General features: G+C 37.6%; 1 protein-coding gene across 3 annotated transcripts in view; it reads left to right on the top strand.

Annotated features, from left to right (window-relative positions):
* The window catches only part of ank2b (ankyrin 2b, neuronal), a 106336-nt gene that overhangs the window by 50613 nt on the left and 40525 nt on the right, over positions 1 to 15198 (top strand). The window contains exons 24-32 of one of the 3 annotated variants that reach the window (XM_042512635.1): positions 544 to 616; positions 2127 to 2180; positions 4519 to 4563; positions 6460 to 6601; positions 7559 to 7570; positions 7796 to 7883; positions 8635 to 8738; positions 10377 to 10415; positions 12130 to 12354. In XM_042512635.1, coding sequence (XP_042368569.1) covers positions 544 to 616; positions 2127 to 2180; positions 4519 to 4563; positions 6460 to 6601; positions 7559 to 7570; positions 7796 to 7883; positions 8635 to 8738; positions 10377 to 10415; positions 12130 to 12354 — 782 coding nt within the window. The remainder of the gene's footprint in view (positions 1 to 543; positions 617 to 2126; positions 2181 to 4518; positions 4564 to 6459; positions 6602 to 7558; positions 7571 to 7795; positions 7884 to 8634; positions 8739 to 10376; positions 10416 to 12129; positions 12355 to 15198) is intronic. The other 2 variants (XM_042512636.1, XM_042512634.1) reach the window with 2 other exon arrangements.

The following is a 15198-nucleotide window of genomic DNA, read 5'->3' as shown; positions in this document are numbered from 1 at the left end:
GGGAAGCTTCTGTTAGGGCTACAGTCACATCACGAGCAGCACTGGAACGGCAAAGTCACTGGCTTCCAGCAGAACAAAAAGTAAGCAACTACGATTTATGGTTCAAACTTTATATTATTTTATGTTATTATTATTATTATTTATTAACAATGCACATTTTGTTACATGCAAGAATTCACTCTGTAATTAATAAAACAGACTTCAAAAGCCTTTAAAGCTACATGACTTGCTGTTTTTAAAAATGTTTCCACCCAATTTATAATTAGAATACATTTTAATGAGGGTAAATATTAGAAAAAGCCCTCAGTATAATTTAACACCAGCTCAACATACAGCCTCTATAATCAAACTGTTGTTAAATCAGCACTTCTCTGAAACTGTTTTAGCTAACACTCAATACTGTAACCTTCAGGAAGAAAGAGTTTATTGCAAAATTGCTGTGTCACTCCACATTGGTTGAGGTTAGTTTTGCCTAACAAACAGACCACTGAGTTTACTGTGTGCTGTAGCAGTAATAGGATCTATTTCCTCCCCTGCTGCCAGACGGTGACTGAGAAACACAAGCTGAACGTGCCAGAGACCATGACTGAAGTGCTGGATGTCTCCGATGAAGAGGGTGAGTCATGTTGTAAACAAGGAGCCACAGTGTAGCTGAGAGTGGACATAGAGCTCTCAGTGCTATTCTAACCATGTGTCCCACAACACTGGATGACACAGATGAACTAGATGTTTGTCTCATAACAAAGCCCCGTGTGTGTGTTTGACTTATTGGTTAAGCCCAAATAGGCTCGGTTGGTCATGGTTTTCATCCGACAACACAGTTTCTTTCTGACCACAGCTGCTAGTGAATATGTTTCAATACCTGCTGGTAAAGAACTTTTACACATCTGTAAAATGACCAATGAAATCTACCTTTTAGCCTCTTTAGCTAATTATTTTACAAATCTCCCTGTCACAACTGTGTTTGCAGCAGCAGGCAGCTGTTGACGTCATAAAGTTTTGATAAACCCTTTGCACACCACCTGTCAAGCAGCAAAATGAGAAATGGGAGTGTTAGTAAGTAGCTTTAGGAGAAAGTGGAACATCCAGCAGCTGAGGAGCCAGATATTTCACTCAGTGCGTTTCCATGCACAGTTAAGTGGAACTAAAGTTATAGCTCGATTAAGCCATTTATTTAGACTACTGTCCTTGTCCCAGTATACAAGCACTGGGGGAGAATCCATTTATTGATAGAAGTATGTCCAACTCCTCCTCAGCAGGTGGAGATATGCCCCCTTTAAGGTAGTTGCTATTGGACCTTCTTCCTGTTGACCTATTATGTCACATATCAAACCAGTTAGCAAATGGCAAACAGTTTGCATGCCGAACAGTGAAAACATGGATAACTTTTCAGTGCTGTACATTTCTTAGGTTCTTTACAGTTAGCTTTTTACCTTCATCTTATTTTGTTTTCTCCTCTTCTTCTCCTTTTGTTTTTTGTGGCTTTCTTCTACAAATTCATGCTGTTTGACTTCGGCGTAGAGATTATGGAGCATGCACAGAATGCCTAGTCCAGTTGTCTGACTAACACAATAATTAGACTTTCTAACATCATGTAAATGTACTGACTGAGCAGTTGGCAGAGGTAACAGCAGAGCTAAAGATCAAGTGAATATTGGAGTGAATATCAGGAGGCCAAGAGCACAACTCCAAATACATTCTGTTACTCCATGTCTGACTGATGTGTCAATGGCCAACTATTGCTAACATGTTAGCCATTAAAACTTTCTTATTTGTTAATATGTCAGATATCATGCTTACAACCTGTCTGCTGTTCCCAAGTGGCCCAAAAAGGGAGTGTGCTAACCAAACTAGTACCGAAACCTTTAGAGACTTCTAATGCAGGCTAACGACACATTTGCACATTCACCCTTTATCCATGTCATATTTTAGCAGGAAAATTGTGTCAGTACTAAATATCTGTTCTTGACATTGATATTGGACTTCTTCTGTGTTAGACTTAGCCTCATTCTATTTTCAACTGAGTTGTTTATTTCTGTCCCTCTTCTAAAGAGAAGAGTTCAGAGGTCTTTTCTACTATTAGCAGATTTTATAAAGTATTGAGTGACTGTGCTGTCAACCCACAGCACTGAAATCCATTGATGATGACATAATGTCAGACGACCCCATGGATGAGGAAGGTATTGAGCACGGTGCTTTTGTGAGAATTTGCTGTGCTGATTTGACCAGCAGTGGTGGAGTGTGTTCTGCATGGAGAATGAGAGATTATGAGAATGAGAGAGTACCAGCTGCTCTTTGGTTCAGTGTTACAATACTAACTGCAGTATGACGTGAATATCAGTGATGCAGAAAGAGAAGTTAAAGTTTGAGCCAAAAAGAGATTCTTATTAGAATCCTTAAAGCATCACTTCACATGATTTGCTGATGTATATTTGAAGGAACAGAAAGGCACTAAGTTCCTATCTTTTGTTATTGAAAGATTAATCACAGTCTCATGTCAGAATGTTAAAAGTCCAGTTCCAAAAAGGTTTTGACACTATCTAAACTGTTAATAAAAAACGAATCCAATGATTTGCAGGTCCTTTTTGCCCTATATTCAGTTGAATATGGTACAATGACAAGATATGTCATAATCACACTGATAAACTTGATTGTTTTGTTGTAAATATACTCGCATTCTGAATGTAATGTCTGCAACACGTTGTAAAATAAGTAGGGACAGGAGCAACAAAAGGCTGGGAAAGTTGTGTAATGCTCGATATATAAACTCCTGTTTGGAACATTCCAGAGGTAAACAGGTTGATAGGTAGCAGGTGATAGAATCATGACTAGCCATGACAGGGGCATTCTCAAAAGGCTCAGTAGTTTACAATCACGTACAGAGCAAGGTTCACCACTTTGCGAACTGCAACAGTGTAAGAACAACGCACAGTTGCAAGGAATTTAGGATTTTACCATCTACAATCAATGATGTCATCAAGAACCTAGAGATATCTCTACATGAAGGGGCAAGGCTGAAAACCTTTGACCCCTGAGGTGGCACTGCATTAAAAACCAACATGATTGTATAAAGGATGTTACTACATGGGCTCAGGAACACTTTGGAAAACCATTGTTTGTAAACTCAGTTCATCTCTGCATCTACAAATGCAAGTTCAGACTCTAGATGCAAAGTGAAAGCCAATCAACAACATCCAGAAACACAGCCGACTTCTCTGAGCTCATCTGAGACGAACTGACACAATGGGTAACTTAACGTCAGTGAAGGCACCATGAACACTGAAAGGTACATACAGGTTTTGGAGCAACATATGTTGCCATCCAGGGATGTTTTCAGGGACGTCCCTGCTTATTCCAGCTAGACAATGAGACACATTCTGCACGTGTTCCAACAATGTTGTATTATAGTAAGAGAGTGCAGCTACTAGACTGACCTGCTGCAGTCCAGACCTGACTCTCGCTGATAGGTGTACAGTATGTGAGGTGTATCATGAAGTGCAAAAATGAACAACAGTGACCCAGGAGTTCTGAGCAACTAAAGTTAAAGTTATATCAAGCAAAAAAGGGAAAGAATTTCACTTTTCAAACTTCAACTTCTTTAGTCTCCTTAGTTCCCAAACACTTACTGAGTGTTGTTCAAAGAAAAGGTGATGTCACACAGCAATAAAAATGCCCCTTTCTCAACTTATTTGGAACATGTTGCAGGCATCAAATTGGGAATAAATACTAAATATCTTGTCCTCTGACTTTATTCTATTGAATATAGGTTGAAAGGATTTACAAACTGTCACATTCTGTTTTTATTTATGTTTTACACAAGATCTTTTGGAATCAAGGTTGCATATTTTCATTTTAGGGTTGTATATTTTCATTATCACCTATTTATCACCTATATGTTGTATATTAAATTATTATATTTTCTATGATCATTGTCATTTTTCATAGATCATGTAACTTCTGGGAAGAAACCAAAAAAACCTTTATTTTCAAATATGTTAAGCAGTTATTTTCAAAGCTGTACTGAGTGGTGTTTGGCTAGTGGTTAGAAAGCTCCACTTTGTAATGCTTTGAAAATGTTTGCAATGTTTGCACTCCAGAGAGGCAGATACATTTTTAGAGCAAAGAGACAAATACAACAGCAAGGCTAATCTCTCGAAGACTTTTTTTCTGAGTGTTGTTACTTTAAAGCTTATTTCTAACCCCACAGTAATGCATTAGGAAACAAACTGACTCCCTGGAATGCTGTGTAACCAATCCTTACCTCAACTCTGGCTTTAGCTGTATCACCTGGGTGTTTACATTACTATTACTAGATTCTTTGATGTAATAGCCCAAAGATGTTTTTTGTGTGGAGCAGTTTAACAATCAGACTATTTATAGGCATAATTAGTGGACTGTATATTTTTCAGTCAGTGCCTGAAATGCCTGACTTCTCTGTAAACATGTTTAACCAAATGTGAATGATATTTTTTATGCTAAAATTTGCTGAATATCCTTCTTACAATCTTCCCTCCACAGGTAGCCTGTATACTAATGGCACCAGAACCTCTCTATCTAACTACAGTATGTTTTTTACTTGTTCTGCTGGCCTAGTGTAATGTTTTCTGGCAGAGCTGGGCCAAAGTCCATTACAGCTCCTGCTTTCAACACTACACCCATCAGCCAAAATTTTAAAGCCACTGGCTGAAGTGGTTTTGAAGTAAATACCATTCATCTTTTTACAGTGCAATGTTCTGCTGGGAGACCTTGGATCCTTGAGTTTTTTGGATGCCACCCATCCAAATATGGTTGAGTTCTACGTACCCCCCTGATGCCATAGGGGAGTTCTGTTGCCATGGGAAGGGGGATACTTAGTCCGCAACGGTGTTTGGATGGGTGGAGTGTTTCAGGTGGCATCCACATGAATTCCGGGCCCCAAGGTTTCCCAACAGAGCACTGCATTGTAACAAGATGATCAATGCTTTTCACTTTACCATCCAGGGGATTAAATGTTTTGGCTGATCAGTGTATATTACATGGCTGATGCCTCACACACTGCTCTCAGGTCCTTTGTAGTGGAAGTGTTCATGCTACTCAATGCTGCACAAGCTATCCGACTCCTCTGCTGCTTCACCGCAGTTTGGCCCAGATGAACCCACAGCAAGTATTGATGTTAACCCCTGCTGTACAGTAGTGGAGCGGCAGTAGAGCTGTTGAGCGAGTTGACACGAGGCCACAGAGAATGCTCCCGTAACATTCATCTGCTTGGTGTGAGATAACAGAGGACACAATAGAAAGAAAATGTTATTAACCCTTAGGGCCCACTTTAATATTACACACATTGGTATCACTCTGTTCATAAAAACACACTTTTCAAAAACAAGCTTTAAAAAATATTGTACATTAATATGATTTTCTACTTTCATTGAGTACATTTTTAACCAACATCAGTCCTAATCATAAATATCAAATGTTCATTAATTTTCAGAATTTTTACCCTTTAAATGCCAGGTTTTTGTCATGATGCCACTATGTTTTTAGATGAAAAAAAGGACACAACAATTGAATGATTTTTAATAAAGTAAAAAAAAAAAGTATTTTTTTTCCCTTGATTATGAAAGCCTGGGATATGTCAGTGATTGGCAGCAACATTAATTGTGACAGTGCACCTAGTGGAAATAGCATGTATTTTCTCCATCTGCCAAATATGGTAAAAATAACATCATCAGGCCCAAAGCAGTAAAAATTACAAATTTCAAAAAAAAGCCCAGACTGAGCACTCCAGAGGATACAGCACATCACATGTGCTGAATCAATCACTTAAAAAATATCTAAATACACAGAACAAAGATACTGGAGGACTTTTGAAACCTGACTGAATCAGCTTGATTTCTTTCAAAAACATGGGAGGAAGGCATGATCAATAAGAAATGACTCCAAAATTTGCAACAAAAAAATTATCTCAAAAAGTGCTCAAATAAAAAAAAAAAATAAAATATATATATATATATATATATATATATATATAATATAACATATTTTAAAATTAGAATTCTAATAACAAATATACATTTTTCCCTTTTCTGCTTTGGATCATTTTCAATCTCTCTCTCTCTCTCTCTCTCTCTCTCCTTTTTTAATATTAATTTTCGGATCATTTTCTAATTGCCTTTACCCATGTTTTTGACAGGTTTTAGAGAATAAACCTTTTTGCCTAGGTTTCTAAGGTTTAAATACTTGTGAAAGACGACTGAATGCAGCAAAATAAATATTAATGTCTGTCCAGGTTTCAAAGGGTTAACTTTATTTTGTTCTACTAATTGCCTGTTATCTCTCAACATATTCTATGTTAACATTTTAGTGCTGGAGCTACATTTGTTCATATCAGTCAGATGCCTAAAACTCTGGATTATTCCTTCAATCAGTCTGTTTTCTTTTCATTCATGCACTGACCTCCACTCTTCTCTTTGCTCTGTGAAGGTGATGACACGATGACAGGAGATGGAGGGGAGTATCTGAGGGCCGAGGACCTCAGGGAGCTGGGAGATGACTCCCTGCCAGGACAGTATCTGGATGGAATGAACTACCTCCGCTTCAGCCTGGAAGGAGGACGCACTGACAGGTACATCACACTCTGTCACCTGCTGACCTGAGCTAACAAGCAGCTCAAGCTAAATGATCAGCGACCAGAGAAGATTTGGTAATCCAGCAGACTAAACCCTCTCTAGAAGTGAGAGCTTTTTTTCTGTAGTCAAAGTCTTTGCATGGCCTACATATTCTCGGAGCTAATGTTAACCCCTTGAAACCTTAGCAAATTGGTCTGATATCTTTCATAAACATGGGGAGACGGCAACAAGCAACTTAACAAGACATGGCTCAAAAATGAGCAAAAAGTAGTTAAAACATTACAAAAAATACCTAAATAAGTAAAAAAGAAAATGACTGCAAATGTGCTGGACAAATAAATATACTTTATATATTATATTTTCCTGTGTAACCTTTTTAATATAATATAGAATTAGAATTATAGTTTTCTGGACATTTCCCATAATTTTTTGGATAATCATCTAATAATCCTCCCCTATTTTTTAAAACTATTTTTTAGGTAATTTTCTTGTCAACTTGTAACAATATCATGCAATTTGTGGGATATTTCTTACCAAGTTGGCCATTTCCTTTTCCCCCCATGTTTTCAAAAGGAATCAAACTAATTTTCTCAAGTTTTCAAAGGGTTAAATAGCTTGTGACAATACAGTACAAGGAAACTGATGTCAGTCCAGGTTTCAAAGGGTTAAGACTTATCTGCTTTATGCATAAAAAATGCTCAACCCAGTGATGTTTCCATGTTGATCTGCTTCCTCTATGAGCCTAATTAATGATACTCTCTGTGTATGGTTGTGCTTGCTATCATGTATCAGAGTATGTGTTTATGTATGTACTTATGACACCTTTCCTCTCGAGGACAATTAACTCAACAACTAATTGCCTGTATTTGTATATGTGTGTGTACATGTGTGTGTGTTTTGCAACCTCTCCTGCTCATACTTCATCGTTGGTCCTCCCTGTCACTCCTTCATAGTCGAATGCAAAGGTATGTGCTGACGCTGGCCGAGTATCTGGCCTTTTACATCTTCAGCACTGCTGATAGAACCAGTGTAACAGATTTCCTGGGGCTGGGTAGCGATCATTTATCCCTGGTTGTAGTAATTAAAGCACACGTTCCCTGTACTCTTCATGACTGTAATGTCCCATCCGCTGTGATCACTGCCTCTGTCATGATTGTTGAGCTTCACTGTTTTCTTCTTCTCTGCTTCAGTTCAGACAGGTCCTTCACACCCACCCACCACAGCTACTACTCCCCCAAACACGAGGGCCTGATGGAGGAGATGCTCACCAGTCACCAGGTACACTGCATGTGGTGAAATACACTCACTGTGCCACCTCTGTGACCTGATGTAGTTTGCATTGGTGATAATGTACTGGAGCACCACGTCTGGGTACTTCAGTTCTGAGGTTACATGATGTGTCGACTCACTACTATGAAGACTGAGATTAAGAGTGAAGTTTGCATTAACCCCTTTATCATTGATTTGGACACTAAAGAAACTAGTTCATCTGCATCTAACTGAAGTCTCTCTCTTTTGAAATGTTGTCTGTGAGCTTCTGTTTAGCCTATCTATCTATCTATCTATCTATCTATCTAGCTAGCTAGCTATCTATCTATCATCCATCCATCCACTTATATCCATAATAAGTATATAAGTATATATATATATACATACATACATACATACATATATATATATATATACATATATATACACACACACACACACACACACACACATATATATATTTATATATATATATATATATATATATATATATAAATATATACATATATACTTATACCCACACACACACACACACATATATATTTAGAGAGAGAGGAGAGAGATACAGTGTGTGTGCGTATATATACTATATATATGTACACACACACACATACAAAGCATTTGTTTAGTGTTTTCTGACATTTTCTTGTTCCTGTTTATGTATGTATATAGATAAATAGATTTATATGCAGTTCATATTATTTCTACATTTAATATTTGCTGTTATAAATCTAAAAAGAGTTTTTTGGTTTGATTTCAGGTTTCATCACTTGCCAGGGAGAATGAGAGGGATTCATATCGTCTGAGTTGGGGCACAGAGAACCTGGATAATGTGGCTCTATCCTCCAGTCCCATCCACTCTGGGTAGGTCCAGTCAGACTGGAGGAAATGATTACTGCATACACAATGAAAATGTTACTCTCTTACAGAGAATCGAGTGTACAAAGTGTTTCAATACATACACATGCATGTTCGAGAATGTACTGTATATTTATGAATATGCATTACTGTAATAATTAACCCAGTCCCCCTAAATTCCTGATAGCTGTTATTATCATGAAGTACTTATTTGCATTTAATTACAGCGTGTCTTAATTAGTGAATTCCCTTTTGTTTTAAGGCTTGTATTTGGTGTTTGTAGTGTGTTAATGGAGTCCTTTCTCTTACTTGGCAGCTGTTACTGGGAATAAACTGTAGCTAAGCAGGACAGCACATGAAGAAATGTAACAGATTACTTTGGAACAGAGTCTTGACCTGTTATCTCTAACCATGATCCTGTGGTTGTCTTTTTAGACCTATCTCATAATTAACCGCTTGGGCCCCATTTAATATTACACACACTCGTATCACTCTGCCCACAAAATGTGCGTGTCAAAATCAAGCTTTAAAAAATATTGCACATTAATATGATTTTCTATTTTTATTGAGTTTATTTTTTAACCAACATCAGTCCATTAGGAAAATTCTGTTTTTCCTATAAAAAAAATAATATTTGATATTTATGATTACATTACATTACATTGATATTTATGATTAAATAAATATCAAATATTCATTTATTTTCAGAATTGTAACCCTTTAAATGCGAGGTTGTTTGTCATGAAAAAACACACTAAAATGACTTTCACTATACGACATGCTAATTAAATATTTTTGGTAATTTTTTCTGCTGACAGTCAGGGATATGTCAGTGATTAGCAGCAACATTGATTGTGACAGTGCTCCTAGAACCTAACATGTATTTTCTCCATATGCCAAATATGGTAACATGATGTCATCAGATGGAAAACTGTAAAAATGAATCCAAGGCAAAAGGCCACCATGACACCCAGAAATAATACAGTGCATGTTTTTTATGCTTTGATGGCTGTAGGATCAAAAATGTCATTTTAAATGGGTTTCCATCGGGCATTTTTTCTTTAGCTTAATGGTCTGAATGTAACAATTTAGTTTCCGAAGTGTATTTTAGACTTATTGTAGGAGTGCACTGAAAATCTACAGTTTAAACAAAAATATACAATCATGCCTAAATGTATGCCATATGCATGAACACAGCCAAAATCATCAAACAATGAACAATGAACAATGTCCAAAGTGTGAAACCTGTCCTTTACAAGCAAATGGAAAAATAGTCCATGTTTACAAGTACATTAGTAACATTAATGACACTCCATCTAAATAAATCAACAATTTTTCCCCACATTTTTTTGTGCTTTTTGGTAGCCACATTGAGTGAAAGTACAGTAAATCCTGATTGGAATCACCGTTGCTTTCCTAAAGAGCACAGGCAGTACTGAAATTAAAGATATCATGTCAGCACTTGTTGGCTGTTGGATGGTGGTTATGTAACTGTGCTGTCCTCCACAGAAAAAAAAAAGTTTCTTCTTCTTCTTCTTCCTTTGACTGTCTCCTGTCTGCTCAGTTTTTTTTTTCTCTGGTTTCTCTGACTTGTTTCTGGTTTCCTTTTGATTGCTTTCCTTCTGATGTGGTTGTTGTTTTTAGCCATTCCTCTCCGTGCCATGATCATGGAGACCACAGCAGGTGACCCTCTGCACCTTGGTTCAGTCACTCTCCTCCTCATCTTCATCCTACTCCACAGTGTGCTCTCCTGGTGGAGAGGTGTATGTGTCACTGTCCTCAACAGACATCACCTCCTAGACCTCTCTCTGGGTTTACAGTGTGTCCGATCAATGTAATCTGACTTCATTTGTCTAAATATTAAATATATTACACCTAGTTCCACATTTCAAGTCCCAGAGTTGATGTTTCCACATAGACAGATTATGTGATACACAAAACAAGAAACCCTACAAACCCTAAACTGTGGATATCTGGGCAAAGGGAGGAGGTGTAAGTTGAGGATGTGTTTGTTGATTTCATTCAATGTCGTCTTAATTGTACATTTCCACTAACATACCCACCAACCTGAGACATAGTCAGTCATAGACAGGAAAATTAACAATGGATCCCCTTATGCAGAAAAACGATCGGACTTAAATACTATTTTTCATTCAGAAAAGTAAGTTTTACAGTCTTACTATAGTGAACTAAAGCCTCTAAAGGGGGGTTAGCGATAGAGGACAGCAGCCTTTGTCTTCTAACAGTTAACTGATTGTGTTGCAGAATACAATAACACATGTTTCTATGTCTGCGTGTTTTTAAGAAAAATATGTTGTCTGCTTGGCTGAAGCCAGGACAAGCTCAGGGCATATTAGAACTGGGTATCAAACTGTAATGTCACGTCATGACAGCCACACTCCCACTCACTGAGATGTGTGATCCATGTGCATACTGTATTTCTCACTGTGCATGATGAGGTCAACAAGTCTCAAACTTTGAAGTCATAAAGTGTGATGCAACATGGTGAGATGTTTGGAGATGGAGCTGTTGATCATGGTGACCATTCAGTGATGAGGAGATAGACACCAAAGTTGATAAATCAAGTCTGCATGGCTGATATTACCAATGATGAGACAGTAGTTGGGTTTCCGCCTCTTCTGATTCCACAAAGCTGAAATAGTGTGATCTCTGTGTAAGAAGGACTATAGATTGACAACATTTTACCTTCAATACTTGTTTTCCTCACGTCTCAACGGTGAATGGACAACCCAAAAAACACTTTTCATGTACTGAAGTAAACGGGGTACACATTTAACTAAAGCAAACCATATTTAAACATTTGTTAAGAAACTCTCTCACAGCTTGTGTAATATGATCTAAGTCTCATTATTTAGTCTTTGTGCATGTGTTTGAGCTCTGCTTCAGCAGAGCTTAAAATCAAGCACATGCGCACACAAACTATTCATCCCTGAGACTGTTTTACTAATGTTTGAAATTGTAAACTTTTAGCAAAAATGCATGTGTTTGGGAAGTACTGATCTAACAAACTGAAAAATGAGACTTTCATTATACTGCAGAAATTGTGTGAGTTTTTTGAACTGATAGTTTTGCTGTTGGTAAACATGGCCCCATTTACATCAATTCATGTAGAATGTTTGCCTTTTTTGGATTCTCTATTCATTGTGAAGGCATGTGAAAAAAACAGTTTGTTAACAAATTCAAGGTACTGATTGCTATACAAATGGTCATTTTGAGGGGGAGGTATTTCTTAAATTCTCCTCTCATGTGATGCTGCCATTATTAGTACTTAGGCAAAAAATCTGCACAGTAGCTTTGGTGTCTATGTCCTCCTCGTTTAATGGGGTCAGTAAGAAATGTCCTTTAATTTGTTAAAACCTCTCTTTTCCTCTCTCAGCTTCCTGGTCAGCTTTATGGTGGACGCCAGGGGCGGAGCCATGCGTGGTTGCCGGCACAATGGCCTACGCATCATCATCCCACCCAGGAAGTGCAGCGCGCCCACACGTGTGACGTGTCGGCTGGTGAAGAGGCATCGTCTGGCCACCATGCCCCCGATGGTTGAGGGCGAGGGCCTGGCCAGCAGGCTCATCGAGGTGGGGCCGTCTGGTGCCCAGTTCCTTGGGTAAGGATCCAGGCATGAGTGTTCAGGATGAGGAGAGAAGCAAATATAGCGGTAGCAGAAAAGTGCAAAATATCATCAGTGCAGAAACCAGCAGCTAAATAATTGATGCTGCATGAAGATGTAGTTAGAGTTTTGAACAATGAGTGGCTGGAACATGAACTATGTGCTATATTGTAGGCAGCTGGACTTACTTGAGTTTCCTGAAGATGTTTGACCTCTCATTCAACAGGCTTCTTCAGTTCAAACTCACTATGTTTACATAATGATAGAAAAAGTTGGATTATTGTGTTAGTCTGACTAAAACTGGACTTACATCTATATGTAAACATTTTAATCGGACTGAAATCGGATTAAATTCAATTTCTTGAACACACCAAGCAGGCACCAAGTTAATGCAGTCGGAAGTTGAGCTATTCTGTCATGGAAACACCTCAGTCACATTTTAACTGGACTCGGTGTTCTGAGCATGCTTCTCGTCGCTGCGCCAGCCTCCCTCTGTGGTTAGGGATAGGACTGTTCATTATATATGAGGGGAGAAGGGGTGCTGCAAAACAGGTAAGGCAATTAAAAAAACATAATTCACTGAGGATAGACTTGTGTTTTTAATTTTGGCTTATGTGAGAGACATACAACTTGAAAAGGTAGTATTTCATATTTATTTTACATTAAAAAGTCACACCCCAGCCACTCCCCTTCTCTGATAAATAAAGTACAGTCCCTCAACACTGGCTTGGAAGCTAAGTGATGTCCTGCTGTGGACAGGGCTGCATACTTCAGCCACTTAAAAAAAATCTAGATCATTAAACTATATTTGAATCTTGTCTCCTCTTATGCTTCCACAACAGCTGATGGAGGCAGCGGTGAAGCAGCAGCTCTGCCGTTAAGTGGAGTAAAATGACTGTTTTTCTCAGACGAGTCTGATGTTTTTGATATAATGGCTTAAAATCCCCGTCAGTAAGAGCTGTCTGACAGTAAGGTAGAGCTATGAAAATATTCTAGATATAGCATAGGCTACACTTAAACTGATATTTATTTTTTTTAGGTGACATCAAACTAATCAGTGAAGGCTCTGCTCTGCGCTGTATGATTTTATGTACGTGACGTGATGCAGTTTTCTGCCTGGAAGTTATTGTAAACAAACAATTATGACTGTGATTTGGTCTATACCATAGACACAGGACAGTACAGTATTTATTGATCACATTAAATGATCTAGTTGAGCTGTAACTGTAGCTCCACTAAACTGTGTATGTAAAGCACTGACTGACTTGAGTTCAACACCCATTCACACCTGGACCCATCTAACTCTAATGTCCACATGGTGGCCAGGTAGGTCAGAAACTCACATGAGACCTCAACAACTGTGTAAGGGGTCAAACCCACACAGGGTTTAAAGCCTGCGACTTGAGATTCTTGAAACGTCTTCAAAAACCTCAAGCAAGTCCAGCTGCCTACAATATAGCATGTAGAATGACTATGACTTGGATGACTGAGAATCTCACCAACAACAGTTTAGATCTTCATCTGTAATGTAATAGGGAAGATAAAAGGGGCGGTCGAAATCATGTGAGGTAAAACAGGGTGAGGAAGTCAGATCTGGAGTACACTATCTCTACATTGAAGCTGTGGAGGCTGATTTATGTCACTCTTGATGACAATCTCACAACCTGCTGCCCGTTTTCTTTCAGAATAATTTAACCTTTGCCTCTGCATTACTAAACTGTTTGTGTATCTGCTCTTGCTTTCTCCCAGCACCAGGGATCTGTTAATCTTTGCTCTTCAGCATGCTCTGTTTTCTTTCATTACAGCTGCAGTCTAACTCTTTTTAACCTTACTGCTAACCCCAACTGAAAAAGCCTTTCTTATTAACTCCTCCTCCAGCATTTTGCACCATGATTGGTTTGATATGTGGCCTCAGATTCTGCCCTCTGTTGCTAATGTTTGAGATATTATTGGATCAAAGTTCAATTATAAATCCCCCAATGTACAATTAAAAATATTATTTAATCTGTAACTCAATATGTAACTCAAGTCTTGGCCTTTAATCACCCATCATTCAGTTATCCAGCAGCTTTACACTGCTCACATGACGGAGGTTCTCCCTGACCAGAACTTGAATATGAAATATGTTGTTCTTATAATGTTTGCATTAAATGTGAGTATTTAACTCTGCTGTCAAATCTGCCTCCCTCTACTTTGAAATGATTGGTTCCATTACAAATGTAAATTATCATTTTTGTTTGCCATTTAGAGCGAAAGTGTTAACATTTGAAAGATTTCTTACAGCATATTTCAAATTACAAAATTGTCCTAAATGACCTTAAAAGAGAGTTAAAATAAAAAGTTACACAAATAAGCAATAAGAAACCAGAGCATTCAGAATAATCTAAATATAGTTAGTATCATTTAACTAGGTATGAAATCATCTTTTTTTACTAATATACTACTTTCAGCAAATTTTAACATTTTAGTTCATTATTTTTTTGTAAAAGCGACGATAAAACGTTGATTTTTTTAAATTTAATTTCAGCAGAGTTTTCAGGCTAAAGCAACAGCCAATTACATTCCAGGGACTGCCCTGTTTGTCTGGAATGGACAGAAAAAGACATTAAATCTCAATTAAAAAAACAACAACAAACATTTAGAAATAAAAACAGTATTTATTATTTTGAAATAAAAACAGCTGGAACTAAATTAAATTGGCAATATGAAATAAATCTCGTAATAATAAGCTCTACAAATATTGAATTATTTCACAATTTAAATTTTATAGCCTATTAAAGAGTCTGTGTATTCATGTATTTGTTAATATCATTTTTTTTATTTATTTAATGTATTGATTTA

This window comes from Plectropomus leopardus, chromosome 23 (genome assembly GCF_008729295.1).
Source record: "Plectropomus leopardus isolate mb chromosome 23, YSFRI_Pleo_2.0, whole genome shotgun sequence".
In the NCBI taxonomy this organism is placed as follows: domain Eukaryota; kingdom Metazoa; phylum Chordata; class Actinopteri; order Perciformes; family Serranidae; genus Plectropomus; species Plectropomus leopardus.
This window is presented reverse-complemented; position numbering and strand designations above follow the sequence as displayed.